General features: G+C 42.4%; 1 protein-coding gene across 1 annotated transcript in view; it reads right to left on the bottom strand.

Annotated features, from left to right (window-relative positions):
- AGBL1 (AGBL carboxypeptidase 1) overlaps positions 1–24312 on the bottom strand; it is a 727538-nt gene that overhangs the window by 447980 nt on the left and 255246 nt on the right. The window contains exon 18 of the mRNA XM_004774140.2: positions 2839–3019. Coding sequence (XP_004774197.2) covers positions 2839–3019 — 181 coding nt within the window. The remainder of the gene's footprint in view (positions 1–2838; positions 3020–24312) is intronic.

The following is a 24312-nucleotide window of genomic DNA, read 5'->3' on the forward strand; positions in this document are numbered from 1 at the left end:
CACACAAGGCAGTTCACTAGGCTTTAAGAAGCCTAGTAGTAAAAATGCATCCAAAGAAAATCAGCGAACTGATCTTCATCAGAAACACTATCACATAAGCAACATTTAGGTAAACTATATTAAACTCAGAGCGGACTTCCCACAGGGAAGTTAAGGCATGTAAAAGGGGGATTCGATTTCCTCTGTGGGGCACCCCAAGGTAAGACTGCACAAAATGTTTGAAGTTCATAGGGCAAAGATCAGAGCACAGAGAAATACATATCCATCCAGTTACGTACAACGGAATGGTCATGCCCTAAAATGCAATGTCAGTCACAGAGAAAGTTCAAGTAGAAGTTAGAAGAGCCACACGTCTGCTAGGCTCTAAGAAGGGTTCATGAGCTGAGACTTTTAAGGCTTTAACTGTGAGCTGCTGTGTGTCCATTGTAGTCTTGTGTCTTTTGAAATTGGTGTGCTGTGACTTGTGGATTTCCGATCAGTACAATAACACTATGGTTTCCAAGTCCCTTTCACCCAAAATTGTTTGAGTGATCCAAATAATCTATGATGTGCTTTGAGCTCCATGATGAAAGATGCAATATAAAAAAAAGGGTAATTTTAGTCATAATAAATAATGGTAATGATGATGAATGGCAGTGTCACTAAGAAGGAGCTGGCCTGCCATTAGGTAGTCCAAAACAACCAGCTGTGAGCTGAAAATGACTGTGTCCAGGCCAGGAGGATGCTCCGTGACTGAGACCACATTAACCTTTCAACCAAAGACCTGGACCAAGCCCCTGATGTCTAGGTGTGACCAGCTGTAATGGAAAAAACTACAATATTTATCCTTGAGCCTGAATTTGCCATGGGCTTAAGAGACATTTTCCCAGACAGGTCAATAGGGAGCATGTTCCCTTACTCTTCCAACAGAAGAGAAAACTGAGTTGGTCGGGGGAAGAGCCAGATTACACACAGGAGTTATGACTCTAAACCTAGTACACTTTCCATTCTCTACCAGCCCCCGGACAATTCAATGGAAAGAGAGACTTCAGAAAAGAGCCAACTTGGATGAGAACATGCTGAAACGGGATCCTGTCCCTCAAGATGGCTTGCAGAGCTGTTTTCCATCCATTTAGGCTGACAGAGCTTGCTAGTGAAATCTTGGGCACCTCAAGCAGGCAGAAGTCACTCGTTAATGTCCTAGACCTGATCTCCAGAGCCAATAGCACACGGCGGGGGCCCACCGAGTTCCACTGGACCAGGAGGGAACACCGCTCTAGAGCCTTGTCCAGCTGGATGTCTCAGAGGGCTAATTGCTGCCAGAGGCTTAATTAATGCTCCTGACGGAGGGGCCTGGCCTCCTACTCCTCCCATGTGCTTGAAGACCAACCAGTGACCACTGGCAAAGACAAAGGACCCTACTCTCTGCCCATCAAGAACCTCCACCAAAAACGAGGAGACTTGCTAGAACACACGAATCCTTTACTTCTTTGCCTTTTTTATTCTTTTGCTGTATATACTGAAATTTTATTTTTAAAGTCTATAGCTTTGACTTGCTTGCATTTTGGCATAGTTTAGCATATTTTATCATTTGGAATGTACTCTGCTCCTCTTTTTCTATTTTATCATGATACTTTACATTTCTAAATTTTTTAACTGATCAGGATTCTTTTTTGTGCTTATCCTTTGAAGCTAGTCTATTCTCAGCTGTTTGACGTGTATTTCGTTTTTTTCCTTAAAGAAATTAATTACTATTTTATCTTTCTTAAAAGGGTCTCTTGTTCAGTTGAAGCCATTTTAAATTTTATCTCTTTGAAATTTTGGTTTTCTTTTGTATATTTTTTAGCAGTTCTCGTTTTATCTCGCTTCACCTTTTGCTATTGCCCTCGTTTCTTCGTCTTCTAAACTTGTGCTTTGCTTCTTTAATACTGACTTTTTAAACCGTAAATTATTTCCCATAATAGCCTCTGAAATTATTTTTCTTTCATTTTTTAATGCATCTTACGCTCTATTTTGTTACTGTGTCTATTCCCCTAGTGAGAAGAATCCTCAAGGACCACAGGAAGAGGCTCGAGTCTTCTTTCCACAGGGATTGAGAATTTGTGAAAGTTAATCCTACCAGCTCCATCCTCGGGCCACATCACCTCGGGGACCTGCTCTGGTTCTGCGCTTCGGCTCACAGCATCTAAAAATGCTGACGTCTTCCAACAGACCTCCTAGGACACTGGACTTCCTCATTCCCTTCCTGTGTTCTGAAGGCGTGTGGGAACGCAGTGGGGAGAAGCACCACCCACCGCTTCCATGTCTCCTTCCACCAGCCCTGACCCTCTAGCCATTCCATGCCAGCCATTCCATTTGCATACAGTGACACCCTTCTTGGCACTGTATCCAGAATCCAATAAAATAAAACTCAGAATAAAGATGCCCCTGCAGTAAATATTAGTAAGGAAATGAAAGCACAGGTCTTAACTGTAAAGAAATCAGAGTTTGAGCTCTGACTTAGTCACTAACCCACCATATGACCTGGGCAATCACTTGATTATCACAGATACTGATATTCTCCTCTAAAAAAAGAAAAAGACTATTACACCAGATTATTTCTAAGGACCCCTCTGGAGTTAATTGAACCTATGCCCTTGAATTCAAGGCAAAACAAAACAAAACAAAAACAAAAACCTGACATGACCTCAGGGTGTTTGGAGAGCACGTTGTTATTTGTACCCGTTAACAGACCAGACGGCCCCCAAAATTTATTCCTGCCACAGTACCAAGGTCTCTTGAGTGACACCCACTGAGCGACACAATGCATTCCAATGGTGACGTAAATGAGGACCCAGTTGAGCTGAGCACCTGACGTACTTGCCATTGATGACACCGTCTGGATTGAGCATGGGGATGATCTTGAAAATGAAGTTTTCCCGTAGGAGTCTAGCCACAGGGTCACTGCTGACCAGGAACTCCAGGGCCCCCTTCATTACCCAGCTGGCGTTGCTCTCTCCTGGATGCACTCGGGCAGTGATCAGCTGGTAGGGACGCTGCCCTGTGGAGAGAGGAACAGGAGAAACGTAAACCTAAGTCCACTCTCCATTTCCAACAAGATCATCTCCCAGGGGCCAGACTAACTCCTGACCGGCATGAAGTCCAAAATAGGCTGACCGTTTCCCATATGTATCTGATCTACACTGATCCATTTTCCATTTGCCTCTACAGTCTGCAAGACTCGAGAAAGTATAAAGTGAAAGCTCAAGGCTTTATCAAAAGCAGAAGTACTTAGCGCCATGAAAAGAAGCCAAGAAGCCGATTTTATCAAGACTACCAAAGGAACAATTAACTCTCCAGATTCCAATAGCATGATGCTGTATGTCACAGATCTGAAATTGAATCTTATCTTCATACTTAGCAGCCGTAAGATCTTAGGTGAGTAATTTGATTTCTGCAAGGTAAGTATCTCATCTGTAAAATGGGGACAGTGATACTGATCTTGTGTGGGTGTTAGAGAAACAAAAAGATGTCAGTAAGGCACATGGCATATTGCTTGGCATTCGCTACAGGTTAGTTTCTCCCACCTCAGTTATGAGGTCTGTGGGTAAGATGGCCCTTCTCATTCCCCAGTAGAAATGGGATTCAAGGGCAGCACTTGTGCTGGGAACTTTATGTCTGTAGGACACTGAACTCAAATATTGAAAAAGATTTGACAACAGTGAAGCACCTGGCATCTCAATCATGCAAAAAAAAAAAAAAAAAAAAAAAAAAAAACACTCTTTGCCCAATCACAGGGAACATACACGATCTGAAGAGACCTTATGGAGACTGCATAGACAAAAAGCCCAAAGACGGGCTTGTCTTTCTTTCTTGTTGATAGAAAACATCTGGACCATTGTAATGTTGAGATGTATTCTAAGACCACATCCTGGCTCAGGTGAAAAGTGTGTTTTGATTAATAGTGTCTGTCCTCTATACACTTGGGGAAGGAGGGGGGAATATGTGGCATCATACCAGAAGTTAACCACATCTGCTCTAACTCCTTGATTGTGTGTGTGTGTGTGTGTGTGTGTGTGTGTGTTTTCTGACTCTCTTTTCCTTTTGTATCCTCACCCAATTCCTTATGGCTCCTAAACCCACCTGAGGGACAAGAACTAAGCATTTGCCAAATATAAATACCCCAGCCATCAAGCAGCCTAAAAGTTAAAATAGTCATTTCTTGGGGCACCTGGGTGGCTCAGTGGGTTACAACCTCTGCCTTTGGCTCAGGTCATGATCCCAGGGTCCTGGGATTGAGCCCCAAATTGGGCTCTCTGCTGGGCAGGGAACCTGCTTCCCCCCCCCTCTCTCTGCCTGCCTCTCTGCCTACTTGTGATCTCTGTCAAATAAATAAATAAATATTTTTTAAAAATAAATAAATAAAATAAACTAGTCATTTATTTCCACTCACTCAAATCACCGTGAGCTAAATATGCCTTTTCTTCCCTTAAGCTGTAGCCTTTTTGAGGAAATAAACTGTGTCTTTAATTCCATGCAATAAATAAATAAATAAATAAATAAATAAATAAATAAATAAAATTGAACAACTTTCAATAACAGAGCTAAAGAACAGGTACTAGTGAATTATTATCATCCATTTAGGCAAAAAAAAAAAAAAAAAACCACTATCTGTCAACAACCTCTGAGATCTCAGTTCGAAGAGCAGAGATGGGTACATTTTTACTGACTATGGTGGGAGCAGTCACGTCAGCCCATTATAGATCATTTATCTATTGGAGATAATATTTGGTTGTTTTTCCCTAAGCAGGTGTCTTGAGCATATTCCAGGAACTACAGAAGCCTTGGGATATAAAAGCTGAATAAATTATAGTCCTTGTTCTGTAAGAGGCCATAGCCTTTGCCAACAGTGACAAACACACAAGCAAATCACTGCAAGTGAGCTAACAGAAGTGTATACAAAGTACCAAAGTCTGATTTACATAAGATCAGGTTTGAAGTCATCCTGATAACATTGTTACTTTGGGCTTTTGGTGGTTTTAAGATGTTATTTATTTATGTAAGAGAGAGCACAAGCAGGGGAAGAGATAGAGGGACAAAGAGAGTCCTCATTGAGCAGAGAGCCCGATGCGAGGCTTGATCCCAGGACCCTGAGATCATGACCTGACCCAAATTCAGATGCTTAACTGACTGAGCCACCCAAGTGCTCCTAATAATGTTACGCTGAATGGCATGCAGTCTCGTGTGCTTTCTGGATTTGGGAGGAAAAAGGGAGAGCCTTCGTGAGAATATTTGATATGCATGTCCCAGCAAGGAAGAGAGTTGAGAGCCACTAGTTTAAGTAGAGAGTCCAGGAGTGCCTAGGTGGCTCAGTTGGTTAAGTGTCCACCTCTTGGTTTCAATTCAGGTCATGATCTCAGGACATGACATCAAGCCAAGATGGTCTCAGCATGGAGTCTACTTGAGATCCTCTCTCTTCCTCAGCCCCTCCCCCAACTCATAGGTGTGTGCTCGCACTCTCTCTCTGTCTCTCTCAAATAAATGGATAAATAAAATCTTAAAAAGAAAATAAAAAGAAGGTGGGGTGCCTGGGTGGCTCAGCGGGTCAAAGCCTCTGCCTTTGGCTCAGGTCATGATCTCAGGATCCTGGGATTGAGCCCCACATAGGGCTCTCTGCTCAGCAGGAAGCCTGCTTCCTCCTCTCTCTCTGCCCGCCTCTCTGTCTACTTGGGATCTCTTTCTGTCAAATAAATAAAAAAAATCTTAAAAAAAAAAAAAAAAGAAGAAGAAGGAGGAGGAGGAGGAGGAGAGAGTCCATGATGGTTTTTCAGCAGGAGAAAGACATGTGAAAGGCCATGTTTCATAAAATCATTTTGACATTACTGCAGGTCATGTATTTGCTGAATCAGAGACAGTATGGCCTGTTGAGTACAGAACGACTTTTGGAGCCGTAATTCCAGAGGTCACATTCCAGCCCCACCATTTTCTACAGAATGAGTCATGGAAGTTTCTGACGAAATCGAGAAATAGATTGGTCATCTTGCAGGTAAGACTAATGATTTGCTAACTGAAGCTTACTAAATAAGCATATTGAGGAGGAAAAGAGATATACAGTTAGCTAGCTGAGCAGAGCAGAACCTAACTGAAGGCCAATGTGCCCCCTCCATCATTTGCTCACAATCACGTCTCACTCTCTCCAAAGCAAGTCATATTGGCACTCCGATAAAAAGCTTGTTAAGAAAGAGGCTTGATGAATTCGTACCAAATCAGCAGACTATTTTCAGTTCTATAATTCCATACCACTCTCTTTGTGGTCTTTGAACCAAGTTCATTTACAGCATATGGAACAACAATGGTAAGTACTCCCAGCCCAGCAAGAAGAAATAAAAAATAGCTTAAGCTCTTGTAAATTTCCAATACCAACTGAACACCCTCATTGTCCAGGACACTTGGCTCCCACTGCCTGTTCCCCAGTACAATTCAATGCATCAGACCATAAAGCGAACAGAGCCCTTGCAAAGAGATACCCACAGTGTGCCTTTCCTTCCAAGAATCAGATTGATAACGTGCTGTATTGTAATATACCACAAGACCTAGCAGGCTGCTCGGAGCACGATAATGGAGCAAACAGGGAAAACTGTGGATTCTCATGAAGACATAAGCAGCATGTTAGCCATTTCCAGTTAATTTTCCTCTCTTCTGTGATTTAAGACAATTTTACAGTTGTACTGGTGAGTAAACTTAGGAGACCATTCAGTGGCAGCCGCAAATGATGTTCTAGAGAACCCCTAAGAGACAACAGCTGCAAAGAGTATGCGACACACATACATGTGTTTTTTTTCTTTTTATTGACAATTTCGGTTTTAAAAACTCATTTCTGCTTAGGGTAGGGCAAAGAGGATCAGGCATCTGCATTTTTTTTTTCTCTGCAATTTATAAAATCTATTCCGGAGGTCACCAAAATCTATGGGGGAGTCATGGTTTGGCAATAGGCTAATTCTTAAAGCTCACTATTGAATTTATGTCAGTGGTAAGAACATCTGTAAAAAGAGGTTAGAATCAAGGAGGGAATTATATAATGCCTAAGAGATAGCAGGCTCGCGGCCAGTGAAAAACTGAGTCAGAATTGAAGACATATGTGATGATACACGTGTGTACCCAACTCCATAAACATCCATCCAGTTTTTCCTTTTTTCTTTCAATAATCTATATTAAATTCCTACTGGCACTCTGGAAGACTGTGGAAATTGGAGGGAAATAGCGGTTTCTGCCCTCAGGGAACTAATCATAGTCTGGTGGGAAAGAGAGGCACACAGATGATCAGGATCCAGTGGGATCAGGGACATTTCTCAAGACATTTTCAAAGCATCGTGGAAGTCTCATCACAATGTTATTTATAAAGAAGTGAGCAACTGGAAATAACTTAAATGTGCCCCCGTAAAATCTAGCTAAGGGAAGGATTCATAAACAGAGTGCAAGGCAAGTGTTAAAATGGCACCTGGATATTTCTGTTGACACTAGAAGATATCTGGGGCACTATGATAACTGACAAAATACAGGCAAGAGAGCTACATCATAGTGGATCCCATTTTTATGTAGCTGTCACATTCTCTTAAAGGTATCTATATATAGGACACATTGTGGGTGGAGGTCATTTAAATAATTTTTATGTCCTCTATATCCCTACCTAGAATGTTCTCCTCTTCAGAAAATAATAAGCATATGTCAATTTTTCCAAAGGCAAAATATTTTCAAATAGTAAACCGCAGAGGAGAAAGAGGCAAGAAATGGATTTTCACAGAAGAGGTAACATTGGATCTGGTTTGTCCAGATTGAGTGGGAGTTTTCCAGATGAAGTAAAGAAAGGAAGAAGGTGACAGAAAAAGGCTAAGTAGATGCATTTGCAAAATAACAACGTCATAGAGCACCTAATGCCTGAGAAAGAGCAAAGTGGTTTGATGTGGTTACAGTCTGAAGCTATACGGAAGGGAAAATGGGAGTAAAGCCACGAAGTGGTTTGCATCTGTGTCTGCAGACCTTTGGAACCAATGCTAAGGAGACTGGAAACCATCTTGCAAGTTGTGAAGGCCCCATGGAAAATCCTCATGCAGGGGTATGACCAAACAGCAAGTCTCACGGGAGCTAAAGACTCAGATACTGGGGGTGAGTGGTGGGAGAAATAGCCAAAAGAGGAGACTGATTTTCAAAGTTAAGGAAGACTACCTTTGCCTTAACTTTGGGAGAGTGGATAAAAACATCTTGATTGGGGTGCCTGGGTGGCTAAATCAGTTAGGTGTCTGACTTTGGCTCAGGTCATGATCTCAGTGCCCTGGAATGGAGCCCTGAGTCAGGGGTCCACGCTTGGCGGCAGGGGGAGTCCTGCTTCTCTCTCTCTTTGCCTCTACCCCTCCCCACGCTCATGCTCACTGTTCTCTCTCTCTCTCTCTCTCTCTCTCTCGCAAATAAATAAGTAAAATCTTTAAGAAAAATTTAATTAAGGCCAAGGGAGTAAGGAAGGAGCAAGGAAACAGATATGGGAAAAACTGTCAATGAAAGAAGATTCTGAAAAAAGAAAATCTGAAAATAGGTGTGGGGGGAAATTTTTATACATTATAGAATATACTGTTTCCCACCAAAGGTGGCCCACTATATACATTTTCTGCACCATGTGTTCCATCTCTTTTTAAATTAGCGTTATTTATAGTGTAATTTATATTCAATAAATTTCACCAATTTTAATTTTACAATTCAGTGAATTTTGACAAATGGATTCAGTGCTGTAAAACCACTACGATCATAATATAGAGCATTATTACCATCACAAAAATCCCCCTCATTCTGTTTTGCTGGCAACTCCCTCCCCATCCCTAGCCTACAGCAACCAGTGATCTGCTTTTCATCTCAATAGCGTTGTCTTCTCTGGAATTTCATAAGAATTGATTCATACAGCGTATAAGCTTCCTGTCTGGCTTCTTTCACTTAGCATAATGTTTGTGAGAATCCTCCACGTTGTTGTATGAATGCATCAATAATCTGTTCCTTTTGGCCACTGACTCATATTCCCGTGTGCCACAAAGCAATAGATGTGCCACCACTGGTTTATCAGCTCAATATAATCAATCAAACATTGGTTTAATATTTGAGTTATTTCCAGTTTAAGGCTATTACGAACAAAGCTGTTATAATTTGCATACACATCTTCCTTTGGAGTGAATTCCTGACTATAGAATTTGTGCATCCTACAGTAAGGATAATAGGAGAGTAGGTTATTACAAGGGGCTGCCAAACTGTTTCGCAAAGAACGCAGACCATTTTGCATGCCCACCAGCAATGTCTGAGAGTTCCAGCTGATCCTCCGGTTGATCAACCCTGAACACTGTCAGGCTTTTTAATTTAGCCATTCTCATGGGGAGACAGTAGCATCTAATTGTTATTTCAATTTGCATTTCCCTGATTACTAATGATGTTAGAACTTTGTGTTGTTTTTGGTCATTTCCATACCTTCTTAAGTACCTGTTCAGATCTTTTGCCCATTTTAAAATCAGGTTGTCTTATTATTGAGTGGGACAGGTTCTTGAGATCTTCTAAATGCAATTCTCTGGCAGATATATGTTCAGTCAATACTACTCCAAGTCTTTGGCTTACCTTTTTGTTTTCTAAACTATGTATTTTAAGGCACAAAAGTTTCTTATTTGATAAAGGCAAATGTATGCACTCTTTTTCTTTTGTAATTTGGATATTTTGTGTTTCACTAAGGAATCTTTGCCGAACGCAATGTGACAATAATTTTCTTCTGCAAGAGTTAGTCTAAGTTTAACATTCAGATCAATTACATAAGGTGTTTCAAGTTAATTTTGGATTACGATATGATGTAAAGGTTGAGATTCACATTTTCCCTCCCATAAGATCCTTTAGCATTTCCTACATATTCAAGCTTATCTTCTGCAGAAAACAACAGTTTCATTTTTCCTCTCCAAACCTTAAGGCTTTTTTTTTTTTTTTTTTCAACTGGGTGGTGTTATCAACCTGACATTCCTGAAATATAATCAATTTGATTATATTATCTTTTAATGTAATCCTGGATTGGTTATTTCTTTAGAATTTTTGCATCTATGTCCCATGAGAGAGATGACCTGTAAGGACTTTCTTTTCTTGTAATGTCCTTGTCAGGCTTAGTTATCAAGCTTATGAAGAGTTGGAAAGCACTGCCTCTTTTTCTTTTCTGTGTAAGATTTTTGAAGATTGGAAATACTTCTTCTTTAAATTTTATGGTAAAATTTCTTAGGGAAGTCAGGTAAGCCTAGAATTTTCTTTTTCAGAAGATTTTAATAATGACCCAATTTCTATAATCACAAATCTAACTTACTTTATTTTGTTCTTAAAGATTTATTTACTTATTTTAGAGAGACAGAGCTCACACATGAAGGGAGGGGTGGAAGGAGAGAAGCAGACTCCCTAGTCAGCTTAGAGCCAGACTCAAGGCTCAATCTCAGGACCCTGAACTCATGACCTGAGCCAAAATCAAGAATCATATGCTCAACCTACTGAGCCACCCAGACCTCCCAATTATTTATTTTATTTTATTTATTTATTTGACAGATAGAGATCACTAGTAGGCAGAGAGGCAGGCAGAGAGAGAGAGAGGGAGGAAGCAGGCTCCCCGCTGAGCAGAGAGCCAGATGCGGGCTTAATCCCAGGACCCCAGGATCATGACCTGATCCAAAGGCAGAGGCTTTAACCCACTGAGCCACCCAGGCACCCCCCTCCAAATTACTTTAAAACATATTCAAATTGTGTAATCCAACTGTTCAGATTTTCTATTTCTTCTTATGCCCATTTGGTAATTATACTTTTCTGTAATTTTGCATGGAAAACTGTATTTTCTAATTTGTCAACATAAAGTTGTTTTTTAAATACCTCTTCTTATATATAAGAATCTCTAGTGATGATCTCTTATCTTTATTTCTGATACAGAGGGTTTTTTTCCTTAATCATTCTCATAAAGGGCATAACATTTTAGTTTTTTCCCAAAAACTATTTTACAGCCATTTTCTCTTTAATTTTGCCCTCTAATTTTTATTTATCCTTCCTTCCACTTTCTTTGCCTTTCATATTTTTGTTCATTTATAAAGAACTTGAAATGATACCTAGATCGTTAGCTCAACATATGATAAGGTTTGATAAATATCTCTATATTTAAAAAAATGTTGAGTGCCATGTTCCACATACACCAATTATATCAAGTTAGTAGTATTAGTTCCTATTTTCTTTATTCTTGCTTGATATTATGTCTCCTAATTCTAGGAGCTCCTGAAAGAGGTATGTAACAAGTTTCCAAAGATACTTCAGATTATCCATTTTTCCTTGAAATGTTGTTAATTATTTTAAAGCTATGCTATTAACTGATCCTAGATTTAGAGTTGCTTTGTTGCCCTAACTGAATTTTTTTCATTGTTATAAGGTGTCCTCCTATTTCCGTTAAAACATTTTGCCTTAGCTCTCATTTGTCAAGGTATTCACACAGACTAGACTTCTTCTGGCTAGTATTTACAATGTGTATCTTTTCTCATCCCTTTACCTTCAGACTTTCTGTAATTTTTCATTAGGTGTTTATTTCTTGGAAGTACGGTACAGTTGGATATCTGTATTTTATTCACTGTAACATTATTTTATTTTTTTAAAGGATTTTATTTATTTATTTGACAGAGAGAAATCACAAGTAGATGGAGAGGCAGGCAGGCAGAGAGAGAGGGAAGCAGGCTCCCTGCTGAGCAGAGAGCCCGACGCGGGACTCGATCCCAGGACCCTGAGATCATGACCTGAGCCGAAGGCAGCGGCTTAACCCACTGAGCCACCCAGGCGCCCCACATTATTTTATTTTTAAGTGGAGTATTTACTCTTTTTACACGTGATGAAATGAATGATATATGTGGGTTTAACACTATAATTTTATTATTTCTTCTCCATTCACCTTAACTATCATATTATCTATTTTCTGTCCTATCTTGTCTTCAGTTGGATTAACTGCATAGTTTTTCCACATTGGTCCTTTTTTCTTCACTATTAGTGTGGTACTTATATGTCTTTAATTCTTTAATTAGTTACCTTAGAGATTATACCCTCTGAGCCACCCAGGCGCCCCACCTTAGAGATTATAATATGCATCTTTGCTTTATCACAATACGATATAATTACTTTATTTTAATTTCCATTATAAGTCTTAGAATTCACAAAACATTTACATGGTGTTAATTTCAATCAAATGAAATATTTGCCCTTTTTAATTACTCTTCACTCTTGCTGGCATTGAGGATTCATTCTTCTTCTGCTTGAAAAATCATCTGTTAGTGTTGCTTCTAAGAAGTTTGGGTCTGCTAGAATTGAGTACTCTCCCTTTCTGTGGTTTCTTCCCTTGCCTGAAAACAAATCCACCTCGTCTTCAGTTCTGAAAAGTATTTTTGCTGAGTGTAGGAATGTGACACTCCGGATGCTGAACTCTGTTTTCTATTGCTTTCCATGTTCCCTCCACCAGCATCCTGCAGTCCTACAAGTACTGAGAAGTTTGTCTTCTCGTTTTGCAGAAGTAGGAATGCCTGTTTTTGTTTTCTGCTACATACACTCTCTTTACACGATTTCCAAAAGAAAGGAGAATGTTTTCGTTGGAATTTTCAGGTTCTTGAACTGTGTTATATTCTTTTTGGGGGGGGTGGGCACATTTCGGTTGATCGTGCTAAAACTAGCAGATGGCCTATCCTAACCTCTTCCTTCTCGCCAAAGCTTGTATCATTTATTCCTCATACATTTCTAATTTCTTTGAATTTCTTCAACAATATGAACCAGAAGAACCCTTTCATTTCATTCAATGTTACCATAACTGCTGGCTCTCTGACAGATTAATACACAATTGGGGCTTTTTAAGTGTGAGATTATAGGCAAACACACAGATGGCACTGCTATAGAACTCTGCAGTTGGGAAGCTACTTTCCCCTCTATTACTTCTTCGGTCCTCACAGTAAATCTGGGAAGCAAAGACAGGTATTATTCTCTTCTTGTTTATAAAGCCAAGAAGGAGAAAAGGAAATACACACACACACACACACACACACACACACACACACAAAAACACAAAAAACAAAACAAACAAAAAAAAAAACCTGGGGTGCTTTGAATCAAGATCCAATGTTCTTTTCATTTGACCATGTATTATTCTGTGTGTGTACTTAAGAGGAAGGCTGAAATGAATCCTATCGAGACAATGCGTGATGATACACTGAGGGCAATCAAGTATCACACAAATTATGAACCAGGCAACCAGCTTCTGGCTCGGACTGATTAAATGGATTTGGGAAAATTAAACCCTTTTGAAATCACAGTTCCTGACCTATAAAGCAAGGCTTTCTTAAGTCTTCACAGCACTGAATTCAGTGATTATCAATGGCAACTGAAATATGGTAGATAAAAATAAAACGTTTTAGCCAAGGGTTTCAATCCCCTTTGGTTCTATTATGTTCTCCTGTATCATGTTAATAGAGCTCCTAACAAGAAACAAAATTACATGAAGCTTCATCTCTTTTCTCACTTTTTCCAATATTCAGATGCAAGCGCTGATAAGTGGCGAAGTGGTCAGAAGTCAGACGGCAGCACAAGAAAAGAGAGAAGGTAATCACTGCTAACAATCCACTTCAGAACGGCCAAGTTGGGCTGGATCTCTCTTGCTGGCCCCAAGCATGGGGCACGATCCTTCCCAGAGGAGCGGGGTCTGCCCACTCATGAGGCCTCCTGTACGAACTCCCCAGCTGCGGTCTTCCGGCCCACAGGCCATCAGACCAGACTGCAGTTTCCTCCAGTGGCAAGAAGTGGCCTCAAATCTTGCCCCTTCTCGCTTTGAGCCCTGCCTTCAAAGCCCGAGGTGTGACCTTCATACCCCCAAATGCCTGACACAGAGCCCTAAAAGCCCTGGCTTCTGTTGGATGTTTCTTCATTATCACCAAGGAGACATGTGACGCCTGCACTGACCAGGGTCGGGGGAGCGTGCCCCATGGAGGAGTCTCACGGAAGTAAAGGAAGCCATGGACCATAGGCTCTTCACACTGATGAGCTACAGAAACTGACCGGAGGAAGGTCGCCATCTTGCCACTGGCAGCCCATGAATCTTCTTCTGGACTTTCTTAAACTTCTCACAAATTCTAAGAACAACATACAGCATTGCTGGGAAGTGTTAAGGACGAGGAGTCCTCCCCATCATGCCGGGACCTCTGAGGCCTCACCCTCGCTCATTCCTCCTCTCTCCATCACTCGTCCCTCTTGCTTCTTTGCCACAAACAGCCCACCTCCTCCTCAGCAACTGCTCTAGCCCCACAGAAGCCCCAGTGATCTACAAACACATGGAAAACCCAAATCTGACTGCATCACCTCCCATATAATGAATGGTGCTAGAGTTGACACTCCTCACAGAGCCCTCAGTGAATGCCCCAGCTGCTGGCCTCAGCTGGATTGTCTGGTCTTGCTTCCCATCATTCCTGAATCAAACAGTCTTCCCTCTGCTGTGTGCTGTTTCCCGAACCAGAGTGTCCTGTCCCTCCCACGGCTCTGCACTGCTGCCCGAGCTCTTCCCTCTAGTTCCTGAGCCTTGTTTCTTGCTTCCTAAAGCTGTGTACATTGGGGCTTTCCAGAAGATGTTTGGTGACTAGATGGGAGTAATTCACTGTAATTATCGCCTATAATTAACCCTTCTGTGCCCAACGGTGCCACAACATATTAATTCACTGGGTCTCCCCCCCAAATTCATTCCTTCATTCATTCAACAAGGATTTATTGAGCTCTTAAGAGTGCCTCAGGAGGCACTGTAATGGGGACTGGCGCCGCAGCAGGGAGAGTTGAAGTCCTAGCTGTCAGAACCTTGCCTTCCTGTGGGGAAGGCAAACAATAATGCCATGTTCAGTTCTATGGAAAAAATAAAGAAACATCAGAGGGGAAGCAACAGAGGATCCAGAAGAGGGGCGGAGTCATCATTTTAGAAAGGATGATCCAGAGAAGGCTCTCTGAGGGGCTGACATCTAAGAATGGACCCCCCGGAAGGAGGAAACTCAGCCGGTTCCCAATACAGCCTTAAGCAGGGCTGGAACAGAGAATGCAAAGTGGAAGAGCCCCACGATGCGTGTCTTACAGAGAAAGGCTGTGCTTGTCACGGGAAATCATGGAGGCTTCGAGGAGGGCAGTACCAGGATCCAATCTGTACTTTTGCTCCCCTGAAGACACCTGTCCACGCCACAGTCAGCATGACGTCTGTGAAGACCAGACAGAGAGGCCAGCTAGGTTCCTCACATGTAACAATCACATGCTGTTCTGCGTTTCACACACCAAAACGATGCTGTAAGAGCACAGATCAATGTAAATGACTAGCCCTCAGTAGGGATCACCATCTGCTTCTTTCACTTCCTGCGACTACTGTGAAAGTTTCCACCCATCAAGTAATAGGCAGGATGATGCCCCCATTCTTTTATTCAACATTTATTGAGTATCTTTTGTTTATCAAACACTGGGGATGCCAAGGGGTTCTAGACCAAGTACCTCTCTTCAAGGAACTACCACTTATCCCAAAGGGAAGTAATTATTTATTGGGAGTGAAAGACTTCTGGCCTTTTGGAAACTTCTCTCCACTAGGGCAGTGTTTCTCCAACTGGATTGTGTACGTAAATCCTCCAGAAATCTTGCTAAAAAGAAAATTCTGTTTCAGTGACTGTGGAAAGGGGGCCTGAGATCCTGCATTTCTACCAAGCTCCTGGGAGGATGCCAACATGGTTGGTCCAAAGATCACACTCAGAGCAGCAACGCTATCCCCATCCAACAGAAACATAATGCAAGCCACAGAAACATTGTGCAAAATTCTGTGTTTTCTAGTAGCTACAGTTTTCTAAAATACAAAAAAATATAAAGGGGCACCTGGGTGGCTCAGTCAGTTAAGCCTCTGCCTTCGGCTCAGTTCATGATCCCAAGTCCTGGGATCGAGCCCCGCATCGGGCTCCCTGCTCAGCGGGGAGCCTGCTTCTCCCTCTCCCACTCCCCCTGTTTGTACTCCTTCTCCCTCTACCCACCTCAAGTAAATAAATAAAATCTTTTTAAAAATATGAAATTAATTTTCATAAATTGCATTTAACCCAACAGATCAAAAATATTACCATTTCAATGTGTAATTAATATGAAAATGATTAATGGGATCCTTTATATTCTAGGGTCCTGAGTCATTGGAAGTCTGGTGTGTATTTTACAATTTCAGCACACCTCAATTCAGACTAATCACACGTAACTTCTCAACAGCCTCAGGAAGCTTATGACTGCTAACCTGAACACCACAGCCCTCGATCCTCTATCGACTGTCTTAACTGAACCCCTTCACCACACTTAACGGTAGAAGTTTATTACACTCCAATGGAATATAGCTAAGGCACCAAGGAAATGAATAAAAGAATAAGGCTTTTCCTCCCCAAACAAAACATTCTGTTCCACTGTCTTCTTTCTTGTGAAACAATCCAATTTTGAAATATTACAAACTCATATTTCTTTGCAAAGGGCAATCTTGCCATCTTACTTTGTACCATTCTGTCTCTGAATTTCATATATATATATATATATATAAACTGGGCTTGGATAATGGGTATAAATGAAGGGAAAATCAGGAAATCTATTCCTGAGCAATTTTCAGATAACCAAGAGGAAGTGGCATAATCGAGGCTGAGATAATAATTTTCGACTCTGCACAAACGTGAGAAAATTCATCTGCATTCCCTCATCTGCGTCAAACTCTACAGATTTTTCAGGAGATTTTGTTATATTATAATATGCTGGAAATAAAAAATAATACATCTGTGCTATAATGATACATAATATATCCAGTACGATAATAGAGTATTTGGATTGGGTTTGAGGAATTTACTACACACAGAAACGACAGTCACTCGGGAGAAGTGTGTAATCGCATCAGGAAAATTGCAGACAGATGCTGCTGCACTCCCCACCCCACCCCCGCCACCCCCAATCTGTCAGCTGATCTCAGTTAGGGATGTTTGTAATTCTGCCTTAGGATCTGCAGACTCACTGGTAGCACAGGGCACTGGGGCCTCTGCCCCCGATCTCCCCAGTAGAATGAATGCTGCCCAGAGGAGAGCATTGACTAACTTCCTCAAGCTCCAGGAGGTCCCGGGAGGACTCTGTCACCTACAGACCACTCAGAGTGGGGCCAAATCAATACAGACTGTTTCTAAATGGGGGCCTTGTGAAGACACAGTCAAGGCTTATGCAGTCTCTGGCCAGAACCCGTGGCCTGACCACTACCTCAACAGAACTATGCATCACAGTATCTTCCAGAAATACCAATAACCAAAACGAGAGGGAAGGAGACCTTTTCATGCTCCACGAAGACTCATCCCACACACCCCACCGGGGTACGCTAGCTACATTATGTTTCTCTAGGTTTAGGTGTAATAGAAGGCACCAACAGCTATGAATCTTCAAGAAAGAAATTAAAGAGCTGTAGGCTTTGCTCAGAAAACTTTGAAATATTCTAATGAATCATTCTGCTCCCAGGTCACATACAACGGGTCTCTTGCTTTGTTCTTTCCCACAGTATTTGCCTGAACGTATCTGGACGGCAGTAGAATCCAAAGTGCCTGAGGGAGCAGATTCCAGGTTCCAGAGACAGAAGGAGTTCCTTCCAGAAGCAGAATCTCTGCCCCTGCGGGGTTACCGCGGGCTGCTGGGGCCACCTTACCGAGGGAGGCTAACACGCCCCCATGAGGGAGGGAAGGAGACGATGAACCAAGCGAGGGGCAGAAACATGCTCTCATGTGTGATGGACGTCTTTAAACCGCTGAACGGCACGGTTCTCTCAGTTAGAAATTGACAAAGCGAGAGCACGCCCTCATCAGTGTCATGTCCTTCAGGAATCTCAGCTCCCCACAAACTCTTCCCAGACCCGGCGATTTAAGACAGCAGAAAAGCCACCACGCCAAAACTGCACGACGAATAAATTAGGGGCCCGAGTCATAAGGACCAATAAGGTAGGAGGAGAAAATTTAAGAGTTTTAAGCCCCAAACATATGTCACCACCTGACAGTGGAGCAGAGCATTTTAGAACTGAAACCGTGCCAGGAAATCTCAATAGTTGCGTTACTCGCTTTGCACTGTGCAAATTTCTACTCTTGCAATTGAGTAAAGGCGCGGTCTAGGTTGTGGGGTTGGGGAGGGGAGCTGGAGGTGTTTAAGGAAGCGGGGGGGGGCCGCTGGCATAGGCAGGTAACCTTGATGCCTAGTTACTCCACAGACAGAACCAAGAGCTGTTGTGGGTACACGGAACAGAATGGAGTTATGACATTTTGAAATGAACTTTAAAATTCAGGCTGAGCTGCCGGTTTGCAGTAAGGGACGAATGGAGGGAGCGAGGGAAGAAGTAAGAGAAAAAGAAAGGGAAGGGGGTCATCATCACTGCTGTTCCAATCTGAATGCCTCGAGTGGTGACCCGCCAGGTCTTCGCTTATGTAACCCGACAAGCCTATTCCAGACTCACAGTTGCTCGGCAACGTGCCTTTTATGTTTAAGCCATTTAAATGTATTCACCTTCTGAATTAGGTATATTCACAGATGACTGGGCAAGAAGAAAGAGCCCCTGGCAGGCCAAGAGCTCTTAGGATGTGTGGAATCAACAGAGTGTGTGCAGAGTTGGTCTGGTCAGAGAGCCTGACAGAGGATATTAGTGACACATTTAGGCCTGAAAATGAGAAATTGAGATCAGCATACAAAGTCTTTGGCTGCTTCCAAACCAGGCTTCCATCAGCATCAAAGATGTACTTCTGCCCCTTGGCCACATCAGTGTTTCCTTCTGCCTTTCCAAAACCCTCCCGCAGGTCCTGGTGGCGGAGGCAGCAGCTGGCACATGGCCCCTGCATGTGGCCTTGAACCCAGCTGTGTCTGGGTCTCATCGCCACCCTGTGTGGCCCCACGTGGTGACAGTGAGCCATCACCATCCTTTTGGACAACTCCACTGGAAATGGGAACGTCTCACCAGATTCCACGTGCAAAGAATGACCCAGCCTCTCATTTCTGCCTCCAAAATAACTTTTGGATATTTTCCATCTTCTGCATCCCTGTTGATTCAAAATACTCAGTGACACCTCTACCACTGCCCTCAGGATCAAATTAAGGGCACAAGGCCCTTCATGATCTGCCTTCCCAGGGCAAGGAGCCTCAACCCTGGCCACCCCTGCCTCAGCAACCCCTCACACACACAGAGCACAGCCAGAACCCTCCTGTTTCCCTGTGCCCTACTCTGCCCTTTGTGCAGGCTCTTCTTTCTTCGTAATGCCCGCCCTCCTGTGCCCTCTCTGCTGGACAGCTCCACTGGACTTTAAGTTCAGTTCCAATGTCACTCATTTCAGGTTAATTTCCCTCTTACTGCCTTCAGAGTCTGAATTAAATACTCCTGAGCCTGTCTCTTCAGCCATCTGGCACATACCTACCATAGCATAAGTCCTTTGAGCCCACTATGCCTCGTGCTTTGCACTTGGCTTACCTGCCTCTCTCTGGAGCATTAACTCAAGGTGGGCTACAGTGCTCAGAGCAAGCCTGCTTTGCAAAGTTCAGTAAAGTATCTGAGATCTGAAAAAGCATGTACACTGGCCCTCAAAAATAAAAAGAAACTATGAAATTGAAACAAATGTTTGACTGTCCAAACAGAATATGATGTCAACTTCATTAATTGTTAAATTCAGTATTCATACAAATGTTATTATCTTTGAAAATAATTTGTAGGGTTAGATTTTTGTACCTGGCAGGAATTACTGATTACAGACCTTGATGGCTAAGGAACCACGGCCAACTATAAATTATCAGCCGTAGCCAAATAATTGTGAAAGCATACGAAATTGTTTCAACTTCAGTAAAAAAAAAAAAAAACTTGATGTGGGATTTGAGCACATTTTATTATGTTCAGTGTTACACAGGATGGGGTCTCCAACTTTTAAAAGTGCCTTGGGCCTAAAAAGATCTTAAAAATGGCCCTGAGGATGTATATTTAATTCAATTTTATTTTCCCAGGAACTAAGAATTAGCTCTGTGACTGGTACACACCTGTCACCTGCACACACGCATGTGCGCACACACACACATGCATACTTACATACACAAATTTCATTAAAATATGGATTAGAGAAGCAAAGATGAGTGAGAGGAATGTCACCCTGTCTGAGAATCAGGTAGTCACTGAAAGCAAGACTTTGTAAAGTTGGACTGTGCAGCCTCTGAGCCGTGGCTGGGGAAGTGGATCCCTATGAGGACGGCTAACCTTAAAAGAGCACAGCTGGAAAGATGGAGCTTGATCAAAAAAGGTTTCTAAACCATGCATCTGTATGGACAACCTTATACATTAAGAGGAATGAAAGAAGCAAGAAATGCTTCTTTTCTTCTCTCCGGGCTTAAGAGAGAGAGAACAAATGCTCAGAGAAACAGAGAGAAAGACACAGACAGACGGATGAGAAGGCGGGGACTGTGGGCCCGAAGTGTAACAATTCTATCAGACGAGATCTTTGGTCATCAGTTCTTCCTGCACAGTATATAGATTTAAAGGTCCCTAGAAAGCCATTTAATACAAGCCAAATGACATCCCACTAGTGCCTTGGTTTAAAATAATCCCCCAGGGGGCGCCTGGGTGGCTCAGTGGGTTAAAGCCTCTGCTTTTGGCTCAGGTCATGGTCCCAGGGTCCTGGGATAGAGCCCTGCATCGGGCTCTCTGCTCAGCGGGGAGCCTGCTTCCTCCTCTCTTTCTGCCTGCCTCTCCGCCTACTTGTGATCTCTGTCTATCAAAAAATATAAAATAAAATAATCCCCCAGACCATGCCACGGGATTGTGTCAGAGGTGTGCCTTGCAGATTGCATGTCAATGGATATTTTAAATATCAAGTCATCATTTAAACTTAGCAAGCTCTCAATTTTGAATCTTCTCAGAAAGTTAGAATTCTTGCATTTATATTTTGAAGTGAGACACAAGGACACAAAATGACTCAAACACAGCCCTAAAGCTCTGCACAGTGAGCAGGTAAGCCATGCTCCTGCATGCCCTGAGCTGGCCAGCAATCCGGCCTTGGACTTGGCTGTGAAGCCCAGCTCAACATGCTCTTCCTGTCCGGTCACTTAAGTTCTCTGAGCATCAGTGCCTCATTTGCAAAACTGGGGGGAAAAAACTGTACCATGCAATGGATGTGTTCACTGACCTTATCATGGTGATCATTTCACAACATGTGTGTGTAATAAATCCCGACACTGTACATCTTAAATTTCACACATTAGATGTCAATCGTATCCCAATAAAGTTGGGGAAAAAAAAGTACCCATCTCACAGCACTGTTGTCCAAATTCAATAATAGTGCATTTTGCAAAGTATAAGGTATATGCTAATTACTCAATAATGTAATTAAGTAATTTGTGTACTGATCAATTAAGGAGATTTATATTATTATTCACGCTATAGTAAATTGAACAAACGAATCAATGAGTGAGTGAATTATTAGAATGACAACATCTACTTTGAATGAGAATCATTCAAATTTGACTTTTAAAAACTTTTGTCTAACATGAAAAAGTGCTCCATATCACTTGGCATCAGGGAAATACAAATCAAAACCACAATGAGATATCACCTCACACCAGTCAGAATGGCTAAAATCAACAAGTCAGGAAATGACAGATGCTGGCGAAAATGCGGAGAAAGGGGAACCCTCCTACACTGTTGGTGGGAATGCAAGCTGGTGCAGCCACTCTGGAAAACAGCAGGGAGGTTCCTCAAAATGTTGAAAATAGAACTGCCCTATGACCCAGCAATCACACTACTGGGTATTTACCCTAAAGATACAAACGTAGTGATCCAAAGGGGCACGTGCACCCGAATGTTTATAGCAGCAGTGTCCACAATAGCCAAACTAGAACCTAGATGTCCATCAACAGATGAATGGATCAAGAAGATGTGGTATATATACACAATGGAATACTATGCAGCCATCAGAAGAAATGAAATCTTGCCATTTGTGACAACATGGATGGAACTAGAGCATATCATGCTTAGCGAAATAAGTCAAGCAGAGAAAGATAACTATCATATGATCTCCCTGATATGAGGAAGTGGTGATGCAACATGGGGGCTTAAGTGGGTAGAAGAAGAATCAATGAAACAAGATGGAATTGGGAGGGAGATCAATCATAAGTGACTCTTAATCTCACAAAACAAACTGAGGGTTGCTGGGGGGAGGGGGGTTGCGAGAAGGGGGTGGGATTATGGACATTGGGGAGGGTGTGTGCTTTGGTGAGTGCTGTGAAGTGTGTAAACCTGGTGATTCACAGACCTGTACCCCTGGGGATAAAAATATATGTTTATAAAAAATAAAAAATTAAAAAATAAATAATAAATTAAAAACTTTTGTCTACAACCCAATATAGACAGATGGGAATAGAAAGCGAGTGTTGCCATACGAATTCATGATATTATGGTGTCATATTCTACTCTGTGAAGGTGACACTGTGTCCATAATGGCTAAGATCAAGGGCTTCCAGCCATTCAAATGGACTGTGATCGAAACCCAGGTGACCAACTCTCCTAATTGCCCAGGACTGTCCCAGTTCCATCACTGAAAGTCCCATGTCCAGTGGAACCACCACCTCAGCCCTGGGCAAAACAGGACAACTAGTCACCCCACCCCCTGGTCCCTCCATGTCACAATAACTTGAACCCATGTAAGCTATTTATACTCAGCCTCAATTTTTCTGGTTATCAAAGGAACATAATAATAATAATCTCACATCATCATAATAATAACACAGTGGTGTTATTGTGACAATTAAAGCTGGAAGCTTAAGCTGCTCAGAGCTTACACAAAACCCAGCATGGGTCAACAGGGTGGGCAGGGTGACTGTCTTTCCCTCTGCTCTAAGATGCAAAGAGATCCTAGGAGACTGCTCTCTGAGACAGACCCCCGAAAGCACAAGGCAAGAGGGGGAGGCTGATGGGAAGGGAGAGAATTTCCACTGACACAGAAATATCTTCCATGGTAATCAGCATTGACGGGAAAAGGAAATAAGGGGAATTTATGTGACAGTTTAATAGGTTTTTGTGAAATATGATATTATTTTAAAGTTTGCCTGAGTGAGGCAGACAGCACATTAAGGTGACTCTGGCTCTAGAAAGATGACGACGCTGTATTTTAAACTATGAAATTTGCCCCACTGTTTCCTTGCTGTATTATGTAGAGCGTTTTGGATTTATATTGTACATACATATGTACACATTCTGGTATGAGCCCTATTGAGAAGCAAAGTCTGCCCACAGGCAAAGTAAAGCATAAAGCCTAGGTATGTAATGCCAGGATGCTGCCTGAGAACTTAAAATGCCCACCCAGAAACAACCATCTATTTTTGTCCCACCATTATTTTTTTCATGGTCTCTAATCTCCCGTGGGGAAACAGTTTTGAGGAGATCCATTTCCTGAGCCTGACTATTTCCCCCAGGCAATTATACAAAGCACTCACTTGTTGGGTCTCTACAGAGGAGGAGAACAGAGGGTTCAAAGTTGGTCTCCAAATGATCGCCACCGTGTCCTGGAATCTGCGGGAAGTCTAGCTCCCCAGAACGTGCGAGCATGGCGGCCCCCGCCGGATGAAAGCAGTATTAACCCACTCCGTGTGGTGATTTAGAGCTAGTTCATCAGTGAGATTAACATGCCGGGAACCCGTTACTCTGAAATGTCACTTCTATAAAATAAGCTTGTAAATTGTAATATAAAATAAGGTAATGAGAGAAGCCTTTGGGACCTGATAAGAAATAATGAAAATGGACAGCTGGAAAATCAGGACTTGTCAGCGCTGACCAGGAGAAACCGTGCTCTCGTTTTAGGAGTCTGGTACAGTTGTTTAGACCAAAAATGCTGCTAGATGGGAGAAGTCCAGCCCATCAGACTGTGGAAACCACTATCTCTGATACCCAGCTTGCTTTGGTCAGATTCTGTGCTGACTAAGCAGCCTTCTGGGGAATTCTGGTGTCCTGAGTGGATGAACCACTGGCACGGGGGCCCCATGTGGGGGTGACCTCCCCTGGTTCTTAGTAAAGGCATGCACACGTATGTATGTGAGTGTGTGTACTTCGTTACAAATTAATACAGGGGACTATGATTTTTAAAACATGTTTCTTGAGACTTCAGTCCACGGAGTTCAATCCACCTGGATAAACAGATACAGTCAGGTTTCTTGGAAAGCAAAGCAAAGGTTACAGCTCGACTCGTGGTGGGCTCTTCCCGTTGGGCTCAGCCAACATAGCTCTTA

This window comes from Mustela putorius, unplaced genomic scaffold (assembly GCF_011764305.1).
Source record: "Mustela putorius furo isolate JIRA1106 unplaced genomic scaffold, ASM1176430v1.1 tig00003875_pilon_pilon_pilon, whole genome shotgun sequence".
Classification (NCBI taxonomy): Eukaryota; Metazoa; Chordata; class Mammalia; order Carnivora; family Mustelidae; genus Mustela; species Mustela putorius.